The 15648-nt window shown below is 33.9% G+C and overlaps 1 protein-coding gene across 2 annotated transcripts in view; it reads left to right on the top strand.

Moving 5' to 3' along the window:
* LOC117109153 (ubiquitin carboxyl-terminal hydrolase 34-like) overlaps nt 1–15648 on the top strand; it is a 54839-nt gene that overhangs the window by 30378 nt on the left and 8813 nt on the right. For both annotated transcript variants that reach the window (XR_004445478.1, XM_033251405.1), the window contains exons 29-61: nt 16–78; nt 579–650; nt 891–977; nt 1389–1580; nt 1685–1793; nt 2099–2223; nt 2532–2672; nt 3166–3329; nt 3791–3911; nt 4499–4682; nt 4898–5061; nt 5215–5427; nt 5533–5667; nt 5800–5894; nt 6159–6325; nt 6636–6844; nt 7332–7385; nt 8043–8150; nt 8819–8959; nt 9576–9689; nt 10042–10205; nt 10650–10731; nt 10999–11085; nt 11540–11614; nt 11740–11934; nt 12071–12175; nt 12476–12520; nt 12851–12955; nt 13963–14110; nt 14403–14500; nt 14857–14938; nt 15216–15301; nt 15467–15550. Coding sequence is in view for 1 of the 2 variants with exons in the window: in XM_033251405.1 (XP_033107296.1) it covers nt 16–78; nt 579–650; nt 891–977; nt 1389–1580; nt 1685–1793; nt 2099–2223; nt 2532–2672; nt 3166–3329; nt 3791–3911; nt 4499–4682; nt 4898–5061; nt 5215–5427; nt 5533–5667; nt 5800–5894; nt 6159–6325; nt 6636–6844; nt 7332–7385; nt 8043–8150; nt 8819–8959; nt 9576–9689; nt 10042–10205; nt 10650–10731; nt 10999–11085; nt 11540–11614; nt 11740–11934; nt 12071–12175; nt 12476–12520; nt 12851–12955; nt 13963–14110; nt 14403–14500; nt 14857–14938; nt 15216–15301; nt 15467–15550 (4014 nt within the window). In the remaining variant the exon portion in view is untranslated. The remainder of the gene's footprint in view (nt 1–15; nt 79–578; nt 651–890; nt 978–1388; nt 1581–1684; nt 1794–2098; nt 2224–2531; nt 2673–3165; nt 3330–3790; nt 3912–4498; nt 4683–4897; nt 5062–5214; nt 5428–5532; nt 5668–5799; nt 5895–6158; nt 6326–6635; nt 6845–7331; nt 7386–8042; nt 8151–8818; nt 8960–9575; nt 9690–10041; nt 10206–10649; nt 10732–10998; nt 11086–11539; nt 11615–11739; nt 11935–12070; nt 12176–12475; nt 12521–12850; nt 12956–13962; nt 14111–14402; nt 14501–14856; nt 14939–15215; nt 15302–15466; nt 15551–15648) is intronic.

Here is a 15648-nt window from a genome sequence, read left to right as displayed (position 1 = left end):
ATGTATTTTCTGTAGGCTGCTATTGGTAGGACCGATATCTCACAACAAGCTGGAACGTCAGATTTAGGCGATGTACAGGTGAGTCATTATAGCTGTTTTATATTATACTATTTGTCGAGCACATGTGGCTGTTTAAGTACACAATCATAGCGCTCTTTTTAATATAGACCAAGTCCAAATTTAAACTTGTGGGTGCACAAACTACCTGTTGGAATTTTTGAATACGAACAATACTGCTACTTAACTTTTTTACTCGGGAAAAGGCTATTCACACTGGATTTAGAAAATGATATTGACCAATGATTTTGACCAAGGAAGTCCAAACCAAACATGGCTTTAGTTTGCATCACAAAGCTGTATTGTAGCGTGTACTTTCCCTTGAATGCTGATAGAAATTGAGAGAATACAAACGATATTTATGGTGAGATTTTTTACTAAAACCATTAGTATATCAGTTGTATTGAAATAAATAAATATATATTAAAAAAATGGTTAAGTATAAACACAAAAATAAATGTAATTCCTATCTTTTGTGATTTTATATTTTATAATATTTTTCTCAATGTTATTTGATTCAGCACTCTAAGAGTGATTCATGCCTGTACAGTACTGACACAGAAGAGGAAGGTAAAGATGTCTGGTCTTCAATGGTAAGCACTTTATTTTTAATCATCACTATTATTACAGTTACTTTTATTATTGATATATTTATTTTATTATTTTTTGGGTTTTATAACTGTTGGAATTATTATCATTATTTATTAATAGTTCAATGTATAGCTTTTTTAGTGAATCATTTCTAAAATTATTCTGTTCCTATTTAGCCAATGAATATAGAAAAAGAATGAATAAATTATCTAATATTAAAAATTTCTGTCTTTTTTTCACAGTTTATAAAGACAGGTGGCTTGAAACACCTGTTTAGCATATTTATGTCTGGACACCTGGAACCAAAAGAAGGCCAACAATGGACTTTAGTAAGTTCCTACATTTACAATTAAACATTATCTTGACAAAAATCACTGCCTGGTAAGAAAATTCAGGATGTTTGCATTTTTATAAGATGCAGAATAATGAATACAGTCTTAAGTCCTGTCCAGACTATCACATTTTATTTGACAAAAACATGTGATATATGTCATGATGACATCACATCATGACCATATATAGGAACATCATGACTATATATAGGCACATCATGACTATATATGGGCACATCATGACTATATATTGGCACATCATGACTATATGGGCACATCATGACTATATATGGGCACATCATGACTATATATGGGCATACAACAGTTTTTTTTGTCAAAGAAAATTTGGACAGAGCTTTACTTAAATAATTTAGTATTTGTGATCAAATGATTTTTATTTTATTTTAGTGGCAACAAGATTGCTTAGCAATTGTGCTGAAGCTAATTAATGAGTTCGCTCTTGATCAAGTCACCTTGGAGGTCGGACAAGACGATGTGTTCGACAGTTTGTCAGAGTTTGACTCGCCTCCTAAGAAGCCACGGAGTGGTCGAAGTAAACCTTTCCAAGATGAAAAGAAGTCGGTGAAGAGATTATCACATGTATGTTTTATCAATCAATCAATCAGTCAATCAGTCATTCAGTTATTCAGTACTTTTTATAAATGTTGACTCACATATTGATATGTATTTATGTTGTCATGTAGGAATTACTAGCTATGATGACACAGGATGGGGTGTTGACTAAGCTGATGGACGTTTTGTACCAAGCAGCTGCATCGAGGGAAACAGGGCAAGTGCAATCTGGTTACTGGGGTAAGTGGTCACTATTCTCAAAATACTGTACCCATTAGAATAGGCAATGCCATCATTATCATTAGTAATGGTCAGCCAAGTTGAGGCCAAAGAAGTGAAGACCTCCCCAAGTTGATGACAAAGACGCTGTGCAGCATCAGTACCGACATAACAGATAAATTGTCCATTATCCGACTCTCATGCAAGGTTTATTTGACATGCCAAAGCACTCTGACTCCCAATTAAATCCTGATGCTGACTGACCATTCAACTTATTAATATTATCATTTACCTTCACTGATGTGCTTTGAATGTTTTTCTTGCAGTGGTTCATTATGCAATGATGTTACTGAAATCCTGGGGGATGAGTAATCCATCGGTCAAAGGTCACTTGGTCAAGAGTCCCAACTTTGACCAATGGCTACTACGAATGGTATTGAAAACACCTGAGGTGAGTTAGTGTTGGAGAAAGTGAAGTTCTATATGTTTATGAATGTTGTAATATTTTCCATCCCAATGGAGAGAAAAAGTATGAAAAATATCTCGTGCCAAAGTTACATTATCACATATCATTAGTTTCTCTACACAATTTTACACATTCCATTTTTATCTACCTGTCTTTTTACAATACAACACTTTGTAGCATTGCCAATAAATCTACTTATGTAATTTGTAAGATAACATAAGATAAGCTTTATTGTATATGTATATTTAGATATTAATTTTAGTTGCTTAACCTACAATTTTTAACTTCCCCAGAGGTATGTCCGCAATGAGGTTCGTACCGGTTTGTTTGAGCTGTGTGAGGGTAACAAGGAGCCATGTCAGAAGTTTATATGGTCTCTGCTTTCTACGCTTCTCAATTTCTTACCGGTCGCCCAAGAGATTAAGCCAAAGAAGGTGAGTTTAATCCCGACAATTATATTATCAATTACAAGGATATATTACATGCTTATTGTACACCACATAGATCTGGAAATAAGTTCTTTTTCTTTTTTTAGAATGTCTCAGCATTTAGATTGACTTGTTTCAATTATCATCAGAATAATATCTGCAGAGAGTTGAAACAAGTACTTATATGATTGAAAAGTGAGACTTCGTAATTAGGATCCAATTAAACCATTAAATCAATGATGAATTGAGTTTTAATTTTGTAATTCCTTTTAATAATTAATTGTTTGTGTATTATGCAATAAGTATTTTCCTAAAAAGAAAAATCCAAAGAACTATAGCAGTTTGGCCTCACGGCACTGTTGGTAGAGCAACCAAACATTTTTTCAAACGTTCAAGTTTAAATCAATTGTGAATTTCCTGTGGACGATGAAATGCAGTTCTATCTATATCTGTATCTGGAAAATACTATTTAATATTTAATTTCCTTTGAATTTCTCAGTTTGATGATGAGTATGACAATCCTGGGCCGGGATGCCGGGACTATTTTTGGTTGCTATGCGCTCTTATGGACAATGTACGAAGACCAGATGACGATGATGAATACGAGAAAATGATAATAAAAATTAATTCTATTATAGAGCACATCGCTGAAGCACTTATCAGGTAAGTTTATCTGCTTTTTCTTGCTTAGGTTTTTATTGTAGAAGAGTTGTTTTTGCAGGTGTGGCTCCTTGATTTCAATTTCAGGATCTTGTGTTGAGTTCCTTTTAATTCAGAAAAGCTTTAAAAAATAGATAACACTATAATCAATCAAGTTTATTGCATTTATCATTTATCAAACACCTTTCCACTGCATAAATAATTCTTTTCCTGTATTTTTTTATATACCTTTGATTTGGCTGGCATAGTAGTGAAAAAAATCTTTAAATCATGGAAATTTTTATAGTTTCATTGTGATTGATAATTTTGGTGGTCTTTTTAAATATGAGCAATTCAGTGTTTTAATGTAATGTTTAAGGCCTTTTCTAGATTTTACTACAGAATGTATTTTACTTTGTCTTCTGAAGAGTATTGCACAATTTCATTTTCACTCTTTTTTTACATCTTTAATTTTGTTCTTGTAGTAGAGAAATATATGAAGATCGCCACAACACTGATGAGGACAAAACGCTGACCGGACTGCTGAAGCTCAGTACATCTGCCCTCAAGCATGACCCACCGTTCAAGTTCAGCAAGGAAGGCCAGGTTTGTTTGCCTCTTCAGTACATTCACAATACTCAATTCCATTAGCAGTTTTTATCACAAGAGTGCATTCAATTTGTGTGTATTCCTGTGTATACATTCCTTTGGGTAATTTTGTAGTTGTGTTACATCGAGGTCAAAGTGCCTAATCATTAATATCGCTGGCTAAATTCACATTATGGCCCATTAGCAAAGTTATTTGTAACAGTGTAGTCAATGTCCTTTGTAGAGCCGTAATATTTCAGGTTATTAAATTCATTCTTGATGTTTTTGTCCTGCCACTTACATTTTAAACTCATGACAACTAAAGTTATCTATGTCTATCTATATCTATGTCACAATATTAACATCCATCAGCAATTTTATTCGCAATACTGCTGTAGTTTTCCAATGATATTTTTCATTCTATTAAAATTTTGTCTACATTCATTTAAGGCTATTTGGAAGCACAGTATCTGTCCATCTTATTTATATTCCTTCAATTGTCTATTATTGACATCTGTGTATGTCATTTTATAAATAATATAATGTTGTTAATGTTAATGGTTATATTAATGTTGATATTTATAATAACATTGTTTTATATTCAGGTGTTTTTAAACAATGTGTTTGATTGCCTGTTTGCTGTTCCCTCCATTGACAATCGTAACCTACCCAAGTGCAAGTCACGGGAAGCTAGGCATGCAGCCTTTGACTTACTAGTGAAGCTTGCCGATAGTTGCCAGGATAACTACACTATACTGCACAAAAGAATGCTAAACCAACATCGACCAGGTATGCTTGCTCTTTTGTGATTAATTCTATAGATCTTTCTCTTTGTTGTAAGATTCATTCCAATGATATATCATGCAGTATTTATCTGTGTTGATTGTTTTATTCATCTGTCGATCTACCTCCATCTATTTTGCTTGTTTTTTTATCCGATAGATAAAAGACAGGAATGAATGTTACATTATCTTGTTTTCTGATATTTTCTCATATTTTCTCAGGTTCTCACATACCGTACCCATGGCAGTACTGGCCCCTTGACGATGGGCGCTCACCGTGCGGCTATGTAGGCCTAACTAATCTTGGAGCTACCTGTTACATGGCCTCCTGTATGCAACAACTTTTCATGATGCCAGAAGCTAGGGCCCCAATACTTAATGGAAAGGTATGCTACATACATTATAAAAGTTTTATATAATTACATAATTTTATAAAATATTTGACGAGGCTCTTTAGACTGTTTCACTTTGTAAGTAACTACAAGTCTTCAAGAAATGAAATTTATATATATATTCCTGTCTTTCCATTTTGTTTACAGATAAATGAACACACAAAGCATAAAAACACCCTCTATGAGCTGCAGCGGATGTTCACATTTCTACAAGAGAGCGAGCGTAAGACTTACAACCCACGCAGCTTCTGCAAAGTATACACCATGGATAAGCAGCCACTCAATACCGGTGAACAAAAGGACATGACAGAATTCTTCACAGATCTGATTAGTAAAATGGAAGAAATGACTCCAGAACTTGTAAGTATTTTTGAAAATTATTTTTAAAGTAATGTTTTTTAAATTTCAAAATTTTGTTTATAGAAAACCAATATTGACACAGATCTTTTTATTTTCATGTTCCAGAGAGAACTTGTTCACAGTTTATTCAAAGGTGAATTGACAAACAATGTTGTGTCGTTAGACTGCCCCCACGTGAGCAGAACAACTGAAGAGTTCTTCACTGTAAGATGTCAAGTGGCTGATATGAAAAATCTCTATGTGAGTTCATTACTATCACTTGATTATTTATTTTCGTCTGTTTATTAAACTGTTTAAAGCCAGTGAGTTATTGGTTTTAATTCAAAGGAAAGTATTGCTTGGATTAAGATTTGTTTGATTTTGGTTACTTAGGAATCGCTTGATGAAGTCACTGTTAAAGATACTTTAGAGGGTGATAATATGTATACTTGCTCACAATGCGGGAAGAAGGTCAGAGCAGAGAAAAGGTAGGTATTGTTGATTTTAATTCTTGTCATTCTAGTTGTCATTTTTATCTTTCTCATATTATCCTCATCTTCTCCGCACCCGTCTTCATTACAAGTTATAGTCAAGATTAATATACTTTGCTGTAAATGCTAAAGAATGAGCATTTGGTCTAGACATACTGTATATCAATTATCGCCTCATGTTTGTCATTCTTCGGAGTCACCATACTCGTATTCTATACTGTATATCTTTTACCAATTCTTATCCAATTTTTTATTTTACAGGGCTTGCTTCAAAAAACTTCCTAAAATCCTATCATTCAACACAATGCGATACACTTTTAATATGGTAACCATGATGAAGGAGAAGGTGAACACACACTTTTCATTCCCAGTACAATTGGACATGTCAGGCTACACTGAGGATGCCCTCATGGGCAACAAACCCCAAGGTATATTGCCCTCTACAGTTGCATTTTTAACAATTTAATTTGATAAAAGTAGGTCAAAAATATCAGTTATATTTTTGTAGTTCTAATGGCTTAATTTTTATTAACCATTATTGTGTTTAATGAAATGTCATTTATATATTTAGGGATATTATGATTATTTATATGCTGTTTTTGAACACTTACCTAACAAATGCCAGTCTTTGCTAAACACCCCCTAAAATATAATAAAACTGTCCTCCCAGAGCCCCATATAAAAATGCTGTTTAATGTTATAAAATATTGAAACTAAGAAATACATTATTTTCTCCAGGTCAGGAAGACAATTTAGATTATCTATATGGCTTAGTTGGGGTAACAGTACACACTGGAACTGCAGATGGTGGCCATTATTATAGTTTTATCAAAGACCGTATCCATAGCGATGCCCAGCGTGATCGCTGGTACATGTTCAATGATGCAGAAGTAAAGCCCTTCGATTCAACTCAGCTGGCTGCTGAGTGCTTTGGTGGTGAAATGACAGTAAGTGATCAGTTTGTGTCTCAGATCCATGGCATAGAATGACCATTATTGGCCCAGCTCAATAAAGCATCATAGCTTAATATGCTAATGGATGCTTTTGTTGTACAATACCAGTGATGATTTTGTGTCTGTGATTTTTGTCCTTAACCGCCTAGCTGAATAAAGCAGCATAGGTTCTAAGCTGGTGTAGAAGCTACAGTCACAGATCAATGGAGCCCATTTTGGTTTGCCTAATTCTTTTCCATCATTGCCTTCTTTGTGTTTCAGTTGGAGGGCTAAACACTATTGATCACCATAAGGCCTAAAAAATAGATTGTTTGCCCCTTAATCCTGAAAATTGTATAGGAGGGGCAGCCACCCCCTGTAGCGCTGCCACTGGGCTTGTGTGCATGTTAATAATCTTTTTTCCCTTACAGGTAGAAGGGATCTGTCTTTCCAATTTAGGCCTATGAAACTTTTTCATATACTGTTTTCTTTTAATCCGTAGACGAAGACTTATGATTCTGTAACTGACAAGTATATGGACTTTTCATTTGAAAAGGTAATTATATAATAATAAAGGTAATTATATAATAATAAAGGTAAGTATATAATAATTGTGATAGAGGAAAAATAGCAAAGATAATAAATTGATATTGATTGATAGTATTATAAAATATGAAATTTGAATATAATTATTTCAATTAGCATTGTATGTTATTTTTATTAATCATTCAAGTTATAGTAATGAAGCTATCAACAACACCAGAACATCACTGTGTGTGCCCTCTCCAACCCATGTGTATTAATTGCATACAGTTCACCCTCCAATTTAGAACCCCTCTTTATTCTGTGACCCCTCTAATTTCGGGACCACATTTTCAAAGTACCAACTAACAACCTTCAATCTGTTGACACAAAGTATACCATTAAATTTGAGAAGAGGTTGTATGCAATTCCTAAAAATGTCAAATGGGTTTACTAGCTTGTCCTCATGGCTCGGTTGGTCGGGTGACACTTCAGTAATCTGAGGGTCTTCCCTTGGCAAAGGGAGGGGGTATAGCATATCCAAAATATTTCTTGGATAGCGTATCCACATAGTAGAAATATTTATAACAAAATGCCCGACAGTGGTAATGATAGGGAATTATGCTAAAATAGTATTGATTACAATATAGTGAGATGAATGTGAAAATAATAGAAATGAATTTTTCAACAGACACATAGTGCATACATGCTTTTCTATGAGAAGATTGAGCCAGAGGAGTCCAAAAAGAAGGCAGCAAGTGTCCTGGATCAAGTGCAATTATCAAAAGATCTTGCTCAGGTATTAACATTCTAGCGCATAGAGGCTTTTTCGCATGATGCACTCTACAAATCCAACTATTATTATTATTTAACATTCTGTACTATTATTAGATGGTAATGCTCACATTGTAGGGCCTATTATAAAAAGATCACTAGTTGGGCCTATTTTGGGATGGTGATCATGCCTATCCACACATTTGGGCTAGGCTTAGGACCATATAGGAAGACTATTATGAGATGGCAATTACACAGTTGGCTCTATAACTGTTAACACAGATGTGCCTATTCTATTATAAACTTGTGATTATACAGATGAGCCTATTATATGCTGCTAATTTCTTACATAGTTAATTTCTTACATAGTTAATCCTATTACGGGATTGTGGGCCTATTATCTTATGATGATAAAACCTGCCCACCCATTTGAACCTACTATAGAAGTCACACCTGCTCACATAGTTATGGTATTTAATTGACAAAATAGTCACAAAGACAGTTGGGTTGATTATGATCATATATCCAGGCATGGATAGTGGTAACACAATCTGGCCTATTATGGAGTGGTGATCACAGTTTTAGGCTTATCATATGGGGATGTCACATAGTTTTTTTTTTCATAGGATGGTGATCAAAAAGCCTTCTATGCCTTGTTTTCTGAAACAATTGTTTTTATTTTTGCGTATCTAGTCAATCTGGCAGGATAATATGCAATTTCTTCGTGATCGTTTCATCTTTGATCGTCAGTACATGGATTTTATGTGGAAGGTGTGTCATCCGCTGCCATCAACGTTACCGCAGCCGCAGAGCTTTCAACCAATGAGCTCCAAGGTACAATAACTTCTTGGCATACTTTAGAAGGTGATGAGTTTGTGTGGTGAATACCTGGATAAATTGACTATTGTTAATTTCTTTTTTACTGAGCACACCCCCAAAAGGAGTGGATTACTCAGCACTGGTCACGTACATTTGAAACTTTCGATTTATGCGACACTAGAATTGAATCACTCATGCATGACCGTCTTGCTGGCATTGTCTGCATATGTCGATTTTGCCAAATTGCGTTCTAGAATCCATGCAACGAGGAGAACTTAACGTTCTCGCATGCTCAGATGACTTTTAGTGACGTCATTACATTCCACGTCCTACCGTCGTCGTGCAATCGACAGCTCTGTACTAACTACATTGCAACAGTATGTTCATGTGCTGTAATGTTACTAGAGTAAGTTGTGCACTGTATATCACCCATTCTGTATGGGCAACATGTTTGGGTTACTTACACAAGAATCCCTATATAAAGTTAGATTATGTAGAATGATTAATTTACAGTATTTGGACATCTCATTTGATTTTCAACATTACTCTTAAGCAGTTTTCTCTGACTAATATTCTGATCAGTGTTATCTGACCACCATATTGTAAATCTCTTTGGTATGTATGTCCACAGCTCACCACATGTTTTGTCCTTGAGACGTTGATCCATGCCAAAGAGAAGCCCATAATGGTGCAATGGATGGAACTGATGACCAAGCAATTCCACACATGCGCTGAAGCATGTGAGGTAAGTAAACATATTACTATGCTCACACTTCAGATATAATTTTAATATATATAAATTTATTTCTTTTTAATCAATTAAATATTTTACTTGATCCTATTCTATTTAAAATGATTATATTTAATCAAACATATATTAACATAAATTTATATTACTTATGGCCTTTAATATTTTTCTATTTCTTATTAATTGTATTAAAATTGTTTATTAATTTAAACATTTCTACATTTGTATAGTAAATATGTACAAAAACACAGACCTAAGGATGTCAAAAAATGATTTTAGCTATGAGTACTTTTATAATTATTTATGGAAGGATTCTTGTTAGAAAATGATTTAATATATTTCTTTGTAGTGGTTCCTTGATTTCATGGCAAAAGATGATTGTTGGCCAATGCAGATTCTAATCAAGTGTCCGATACAAACTGTGAGGCAGCTCTTCCAACGTCTGTGTATCCATGTGATACCTCAGCTGAGAGATAAGCATGCTCCTCTGTACATTCATGCTGATGTTGACAGGTACGTGGATATGTCTCCTTTGTATAATTGAACTGTACTGTAGCTTGGTGGTTAAGGTGCTTGCCTTCCAGTACCTGGGTCCTAGGTTCAAATCTCATAATCAAACACAACTCCATTTCCTAAGTCTTTACCTCTTGTGAGTTGCTGGAGCATCCCACAGCAAGGTACAATCTTCCGAGAACTATATTCTATATTTAAAATATTTGCATGTGTTTGCTAATGTATTATACATACACCGCCACACATTTCCTGTTAACCGAATCCCATGTGGATACTGTATTAGTAAACATAATACAGTAAGGCATTATAGGGTATAGACACATGCTCTCGCTGGGAGCCTGTTTTTGTAATTGTTATTAATGATATTAAAAAGAATGGGTTGATATTACAATGATGTTGTAAATAAATTATGGTTTGATTAATGTTCTGTTTTTTGGTTTGCAGTGATGAAGATGGTTATATTGCCCCAACTCACATCGGAAATTGTTCATGTGTGACAAGGTTCATTAAAAAGCTGCTTTCAATAGTAAGTACTACTATGCGTCTGAGTTTATTGATGGTTATTATAGATATTGTAATTGTATCCCTCTTGTTCAAATAGTGTATGTATGTTTTTTTTCATAAGCAATAAGCTATGTTGTACTACTACAATGCGCAAATCAAAATTTTGCTCCATTTTCCATTTTTTGTAGTTACTATTGGACAGTACATACGATCATTATTTTTATTATATGTTTGTACATTAATTTGTATTAGTAAATTAGCGTAATTTTTATGACATTTTTACTTCCAGATTGAGCATGGTGTCAGACCTCACTGTAAACATTTGACAGAATATTTTTCATTACTGTTCGACTTCGCCAAGATCGGGGAAGCAGAGGTATGATCGTTTTGACTTTGTTTAATTTTTATTTAAAACCCTGCCAATTTTTATTTTTTATACTTTTTTTCTTTTCATAATATAGACATTACAGTGAACAAAAAAAAGTAAAACATAATGAAATGTTAGTTTTTTGAGGTTTTCATAAAAAAAGCATTAAAATCCATTTCATGAATGCTTACCTGAAACACCCCCGTAAAATGAATGGAACAGTTGGCCCCTGCCATTTTGTAAAGCACACAGACACATCATTATCTTTCACAAATCTATGAGTGAAAGAACTTATGTGTAGATAAAATTTTTTATCAGAAATATTTAGCACAAACTCTATAATGCTTTTACAATAAGAAAAAAATTGATTGATATGATAAACTAAAAATATAATTGTTTGGAGAATGTATAAATAATTTGAATTAAATCATGTATTAAAAGTAAAATTTTATCTACCTTGCAGTCAGCATTTTTACTGTCAATAGAAGCAATCACAATTATGGCCAACTTCTATCTCGGCACCAAATCCGCAGAATATGTAAGTTATGCAGAAAGTTGATATGAGTATAAATATGATTGAAAATATACAGTTAAAATAAATACATTGACTTCTACACTAGTTCTACACGTTAATAAAAAGTTTTCTGTACTCTTTTTATTCAGGTTGAAGTGTTGTCAGATGATGATAACGACGAGGATGATGATGATGATGATGTCATTTCATTAACTGAAGACAAATATCGGCCAATATCATTTGAGAAGATGATCGCCCTCATGGCTTACTTAGTGGAGCAATCTCGTCGAGATCGTCAACTTACACTCTCCCAAAGTGACTATGCGGTACTTGTCGGTGGAAAGGTAGTTGTCACAAACCATGACAAATTTTTTAAAAAGCAAATAATGAAATGTAATGTAGTTATATTTATATAGCACTTTATAAGTCTCAAAGCCTAATTTCTCTAACAAATGGATATTATTTATTAAATTTTTCCAGGGATACCCTTTCCTTTATCAACAAATTCGAGACAACATCAACATTCAGCAAACTAGGAACCTGATCTTCAGCCTGACCAGGTTCTCACCAAGGCTACCAGAGCAGGTAAAAGGAAGAAAATCAGAGACTTGCTTTGAATGGTTGTAAAACTCTTACAGTCTACTGCACATAAGACCTAGCTATCTGCTTATGCCAAATTTTTTTTTTTTGTTAACTTTATTCCTATTGCAGTTGAAGAACTGAATTTGCGAAGCTAAATTGTTTAAAATTGTGGCATTTGACATGAGCACATATCTCTAATATACAATAGATAAATAATAGTGGATAAGGTTTTATTACTAGTAACAATAAAACAGAATAAATTACATTAACTTTGAATGATACAATATTATTATTTTTTTTCAGATTGTTGCTATGATATTCAATGCTATTGCTAAACTGAATCAAGAGGTGAGAAAGACCAGATAACTGTTTTCATAGGCATTTTCGGGGTGTGGAAAATTTACTGTAAAATGGGGAAAAATAAACTTTTCTGGTTGTCTAAAAGTGCCAGAGGCATAAAACTTTGCACCTCAGCATCGAACATTTGGTGGGGGCTAAATAGTCTGGATTCTCAGTCTAAAAATTGCCATTCTGGGCCCCCTTTATTTTGTATCTCCATATCTTACACCAGTTTTGACAGGTTTGCATAAGTATATTATTTTCTAAGCCCATTCAGGAACCTGTGTGGGTATTGTTCGGGGACTGATATATAATTGCTGTTCACTTTTTTTGTGTTAGGCTGGACAGCCTTTCTTCAAGTTACTATCAATGCTGGTAGACATGGTTGGAGGACCACCTGGCTTACCTGCCTTCACGCCTTTGATTCTACAGAGAATGTGGGAGGTAGGTTATCAATAAGTAGAAGAGTTTTGTCGCAGCGTTAACGTTTTGCTTTCCCAGCCTTGAGGTAGGGGATTCAGTTTCTCAATGTGCATTTCACTCATAGACCAACAACATCACTTGACTAATAGACGAACAGTGTCTATTCAATGAATATTTTTGATTGCATTGATGCACGATTTTGTTTTGAATCCTTCTTACGTTCAATTAAAATGAATACAGAATTCTACAATAGGGTTTTGCAATGTTATAAAAGGAATAATTAAAATTTACTTGTATTGTTATTTACTGTTTTATTTTAATTATGATTTTGTGTTTCATGTTTTAAAAGTTGTAGTTCAATTTATAATATGCCATTCAAACATTATGTTTCCAATCATGGTTATTTTCGAAACCCTTTGTAATTAGGAATAGAAGTAATAAGAGATGTAAATAAAACTGATACTGAATTGAAATGGAACACCACATATAGTAATTTATTCATTTTTTGTATACTGTGTGTAGATGTTGGCTATGTTCTCACACAGCAGCTAACGGTTAGCAGGATCCGGATCCTGCTAACCGTTAGCTGCTATGCGTCCATACAAGAAAATCTCGATCCGGATACCAAAAATATGATGATCGAATCACTGGCCAATAAGAAACCGGAAATTGTAAATGCCTACATGTGATTGGTTGATGCTCAACTTGCTAACCAATAGCGCTTGCTAACCATTAGCGGTATCCGGATACTGCTAACGGTTAGTGCTAAGCGATCGGGCGTTCTCACGCAGGTGCAGCTCCCGATCCGGATACTAGGGCTTTCGTGAGAACCAGGCTAAAGTTATGAGTATAAGTATTCTGGCTTCTCTGTATTAAAGTATACAATACTGTCACTGTCTTATATTAATTACCCAGTTTAACATTTAGGGAGAGTATGCTGGTTTTTGGAAGGCAAGCCTCATATTTATATTATTAGAGTACCATAGTGTTATTAATCATTAATCTTGATTGTTTTCTTCACCCTATAGATAGCCGAGTACAACCCTCACCAGGTACTGGACTGGCTAGCTGCCCATGTGCCCAGAAACAAGTATGCTCATCACTGGACACTACAAGGCATTGAGACGTGGATCGAACACTTCCTATTGGAACACCACAATGCTCGAGTTAGAAGCTGTAAGTTAATATCCATTAACCTGATGCTCATTGTAAGAGAGGTCACACCAGGTGACATAATGTCACATAATTCATTGCATGTATTTGATGTAAGATGAAGGATTTTTTTAAATAGTTTAAAATTTTAATAAGTTTTAAACTTATCTTTATAATGGGTATTCATTATCAACCCACTGCATGGCAAAAGCTCTCAATTATGACACAATAAATAAAAGAAATTTGTCATTCTTATTGTATATTCAATTACATTCTTCCACTGTAAAATAAGCCTTTTTTGGTTTAATATTTCCAGCTGCTGCCTACTTGCTAGTCTCTCTGGTTCCAGACACTCAATTTCGACAAGGTTATAGGTCATCTAGAAGCATGCATAATCCTCAGAAAGAGCTTGTGGTAAGTGAAGACACAATAGGGAATGTAACATGCTTAATAGTCAAATGCTTGAATGGAAGGCACATAATTGAATGTCACATGAATAAAATTCACATCGTATTAATTATTAGTGGCAATAATTGTAATGTGTATCTGTACATGATCTAATGTGACATGTAAAATGCTGTATGATTGAATGTCACATATTTAATTGTCACATGCTTAAATGTCACATGCCTAATTGTAACATTCTTAAATATCACTTGGTTGAAAGTAAAATGTTTGAATGTCCTATGCTTAAATGTCACATGATTGAATGTCACATGCTCAAATGGCACATGGTTAGAAGTTACATGCTTCCATTTGTCTTTCTACAGTTGACTACTGAAGCCCTTGAGGTATTGCATGAAGTCTACAGAGTTCTACTGGAACTTCTTAGGATTGCAAGGCAGTTTGCAGGTACACCTTATCATATTACTGCTACAAAATCAATCCCAAACTTTAATGATAAAAAAATCAATATTAGTATAAATTTTTGTGTTATAAAAATAATTATTACTGATATATTTACAAAAAATGTGTTTGCAATGACTTACAATGAAAACAAAGGAAACGATGATGATAATGATGATAAAAAGCCCATTATGTATTATTAGCCCATTATATATTCTATGCTATATTGTTCTTATATTATTACAGTACTATGTTATTGTTTACATTCTTTTTTCAATCTCAGATGCATCGGTCCATGGAACTGCGAAATTAGTGTCGTTTTTCTCTCTCCTCAATTACTGTCTCATATCAAAAACTGAAAAGCAAATGGTAAGTTACTATTTAACATATACTTTAATAATGATACAGAATAATGTGCCCTGACCATGTATAGGATAGTAATGCATTTAAATACAGCATGTATAGTGTAATGTAGTCTATAGGTATATAACATATATTGGAACATTTTAAATGTTGCTATGCATTTTGTTACAGTTTAGTCCGTATTTTGAAGACCTTTGGAATATTTACCTACCGAAGCTGTCAGAGCCTCCCATCTCATGCAATCACAATAAAGAGGTATTTTACACTCATTATATTTAAACAAATTATGGGATTATGCTTTCAAACTTCCAGGTTATTATTTGGAATGAATTTGGATTTGTAGAATACATATC

The sequence above is a fragment of the Anneissia japonica genome, unplaced genomic scaffold (assembly GCF_011630105.1).
Source record: "Anneissia japonica isolate Jap-2015-1 unplaced genomic scaffold, ASM1163010v1 scaffold288297_len153801_cov211, whole genome shotgun sequence".
In the NCBI taxonomy this organism is placed as follows: Eukaryota; Metazoa; Echinodermata; class Crinoidea; order Comatulida; family Comatulidae; genus Anneissia; species Anneissia japonica.
Note: the sequence above shows the minus strand (reverse complement) of the source record. Positions and strands in the feature narration are given on the sequence as shown.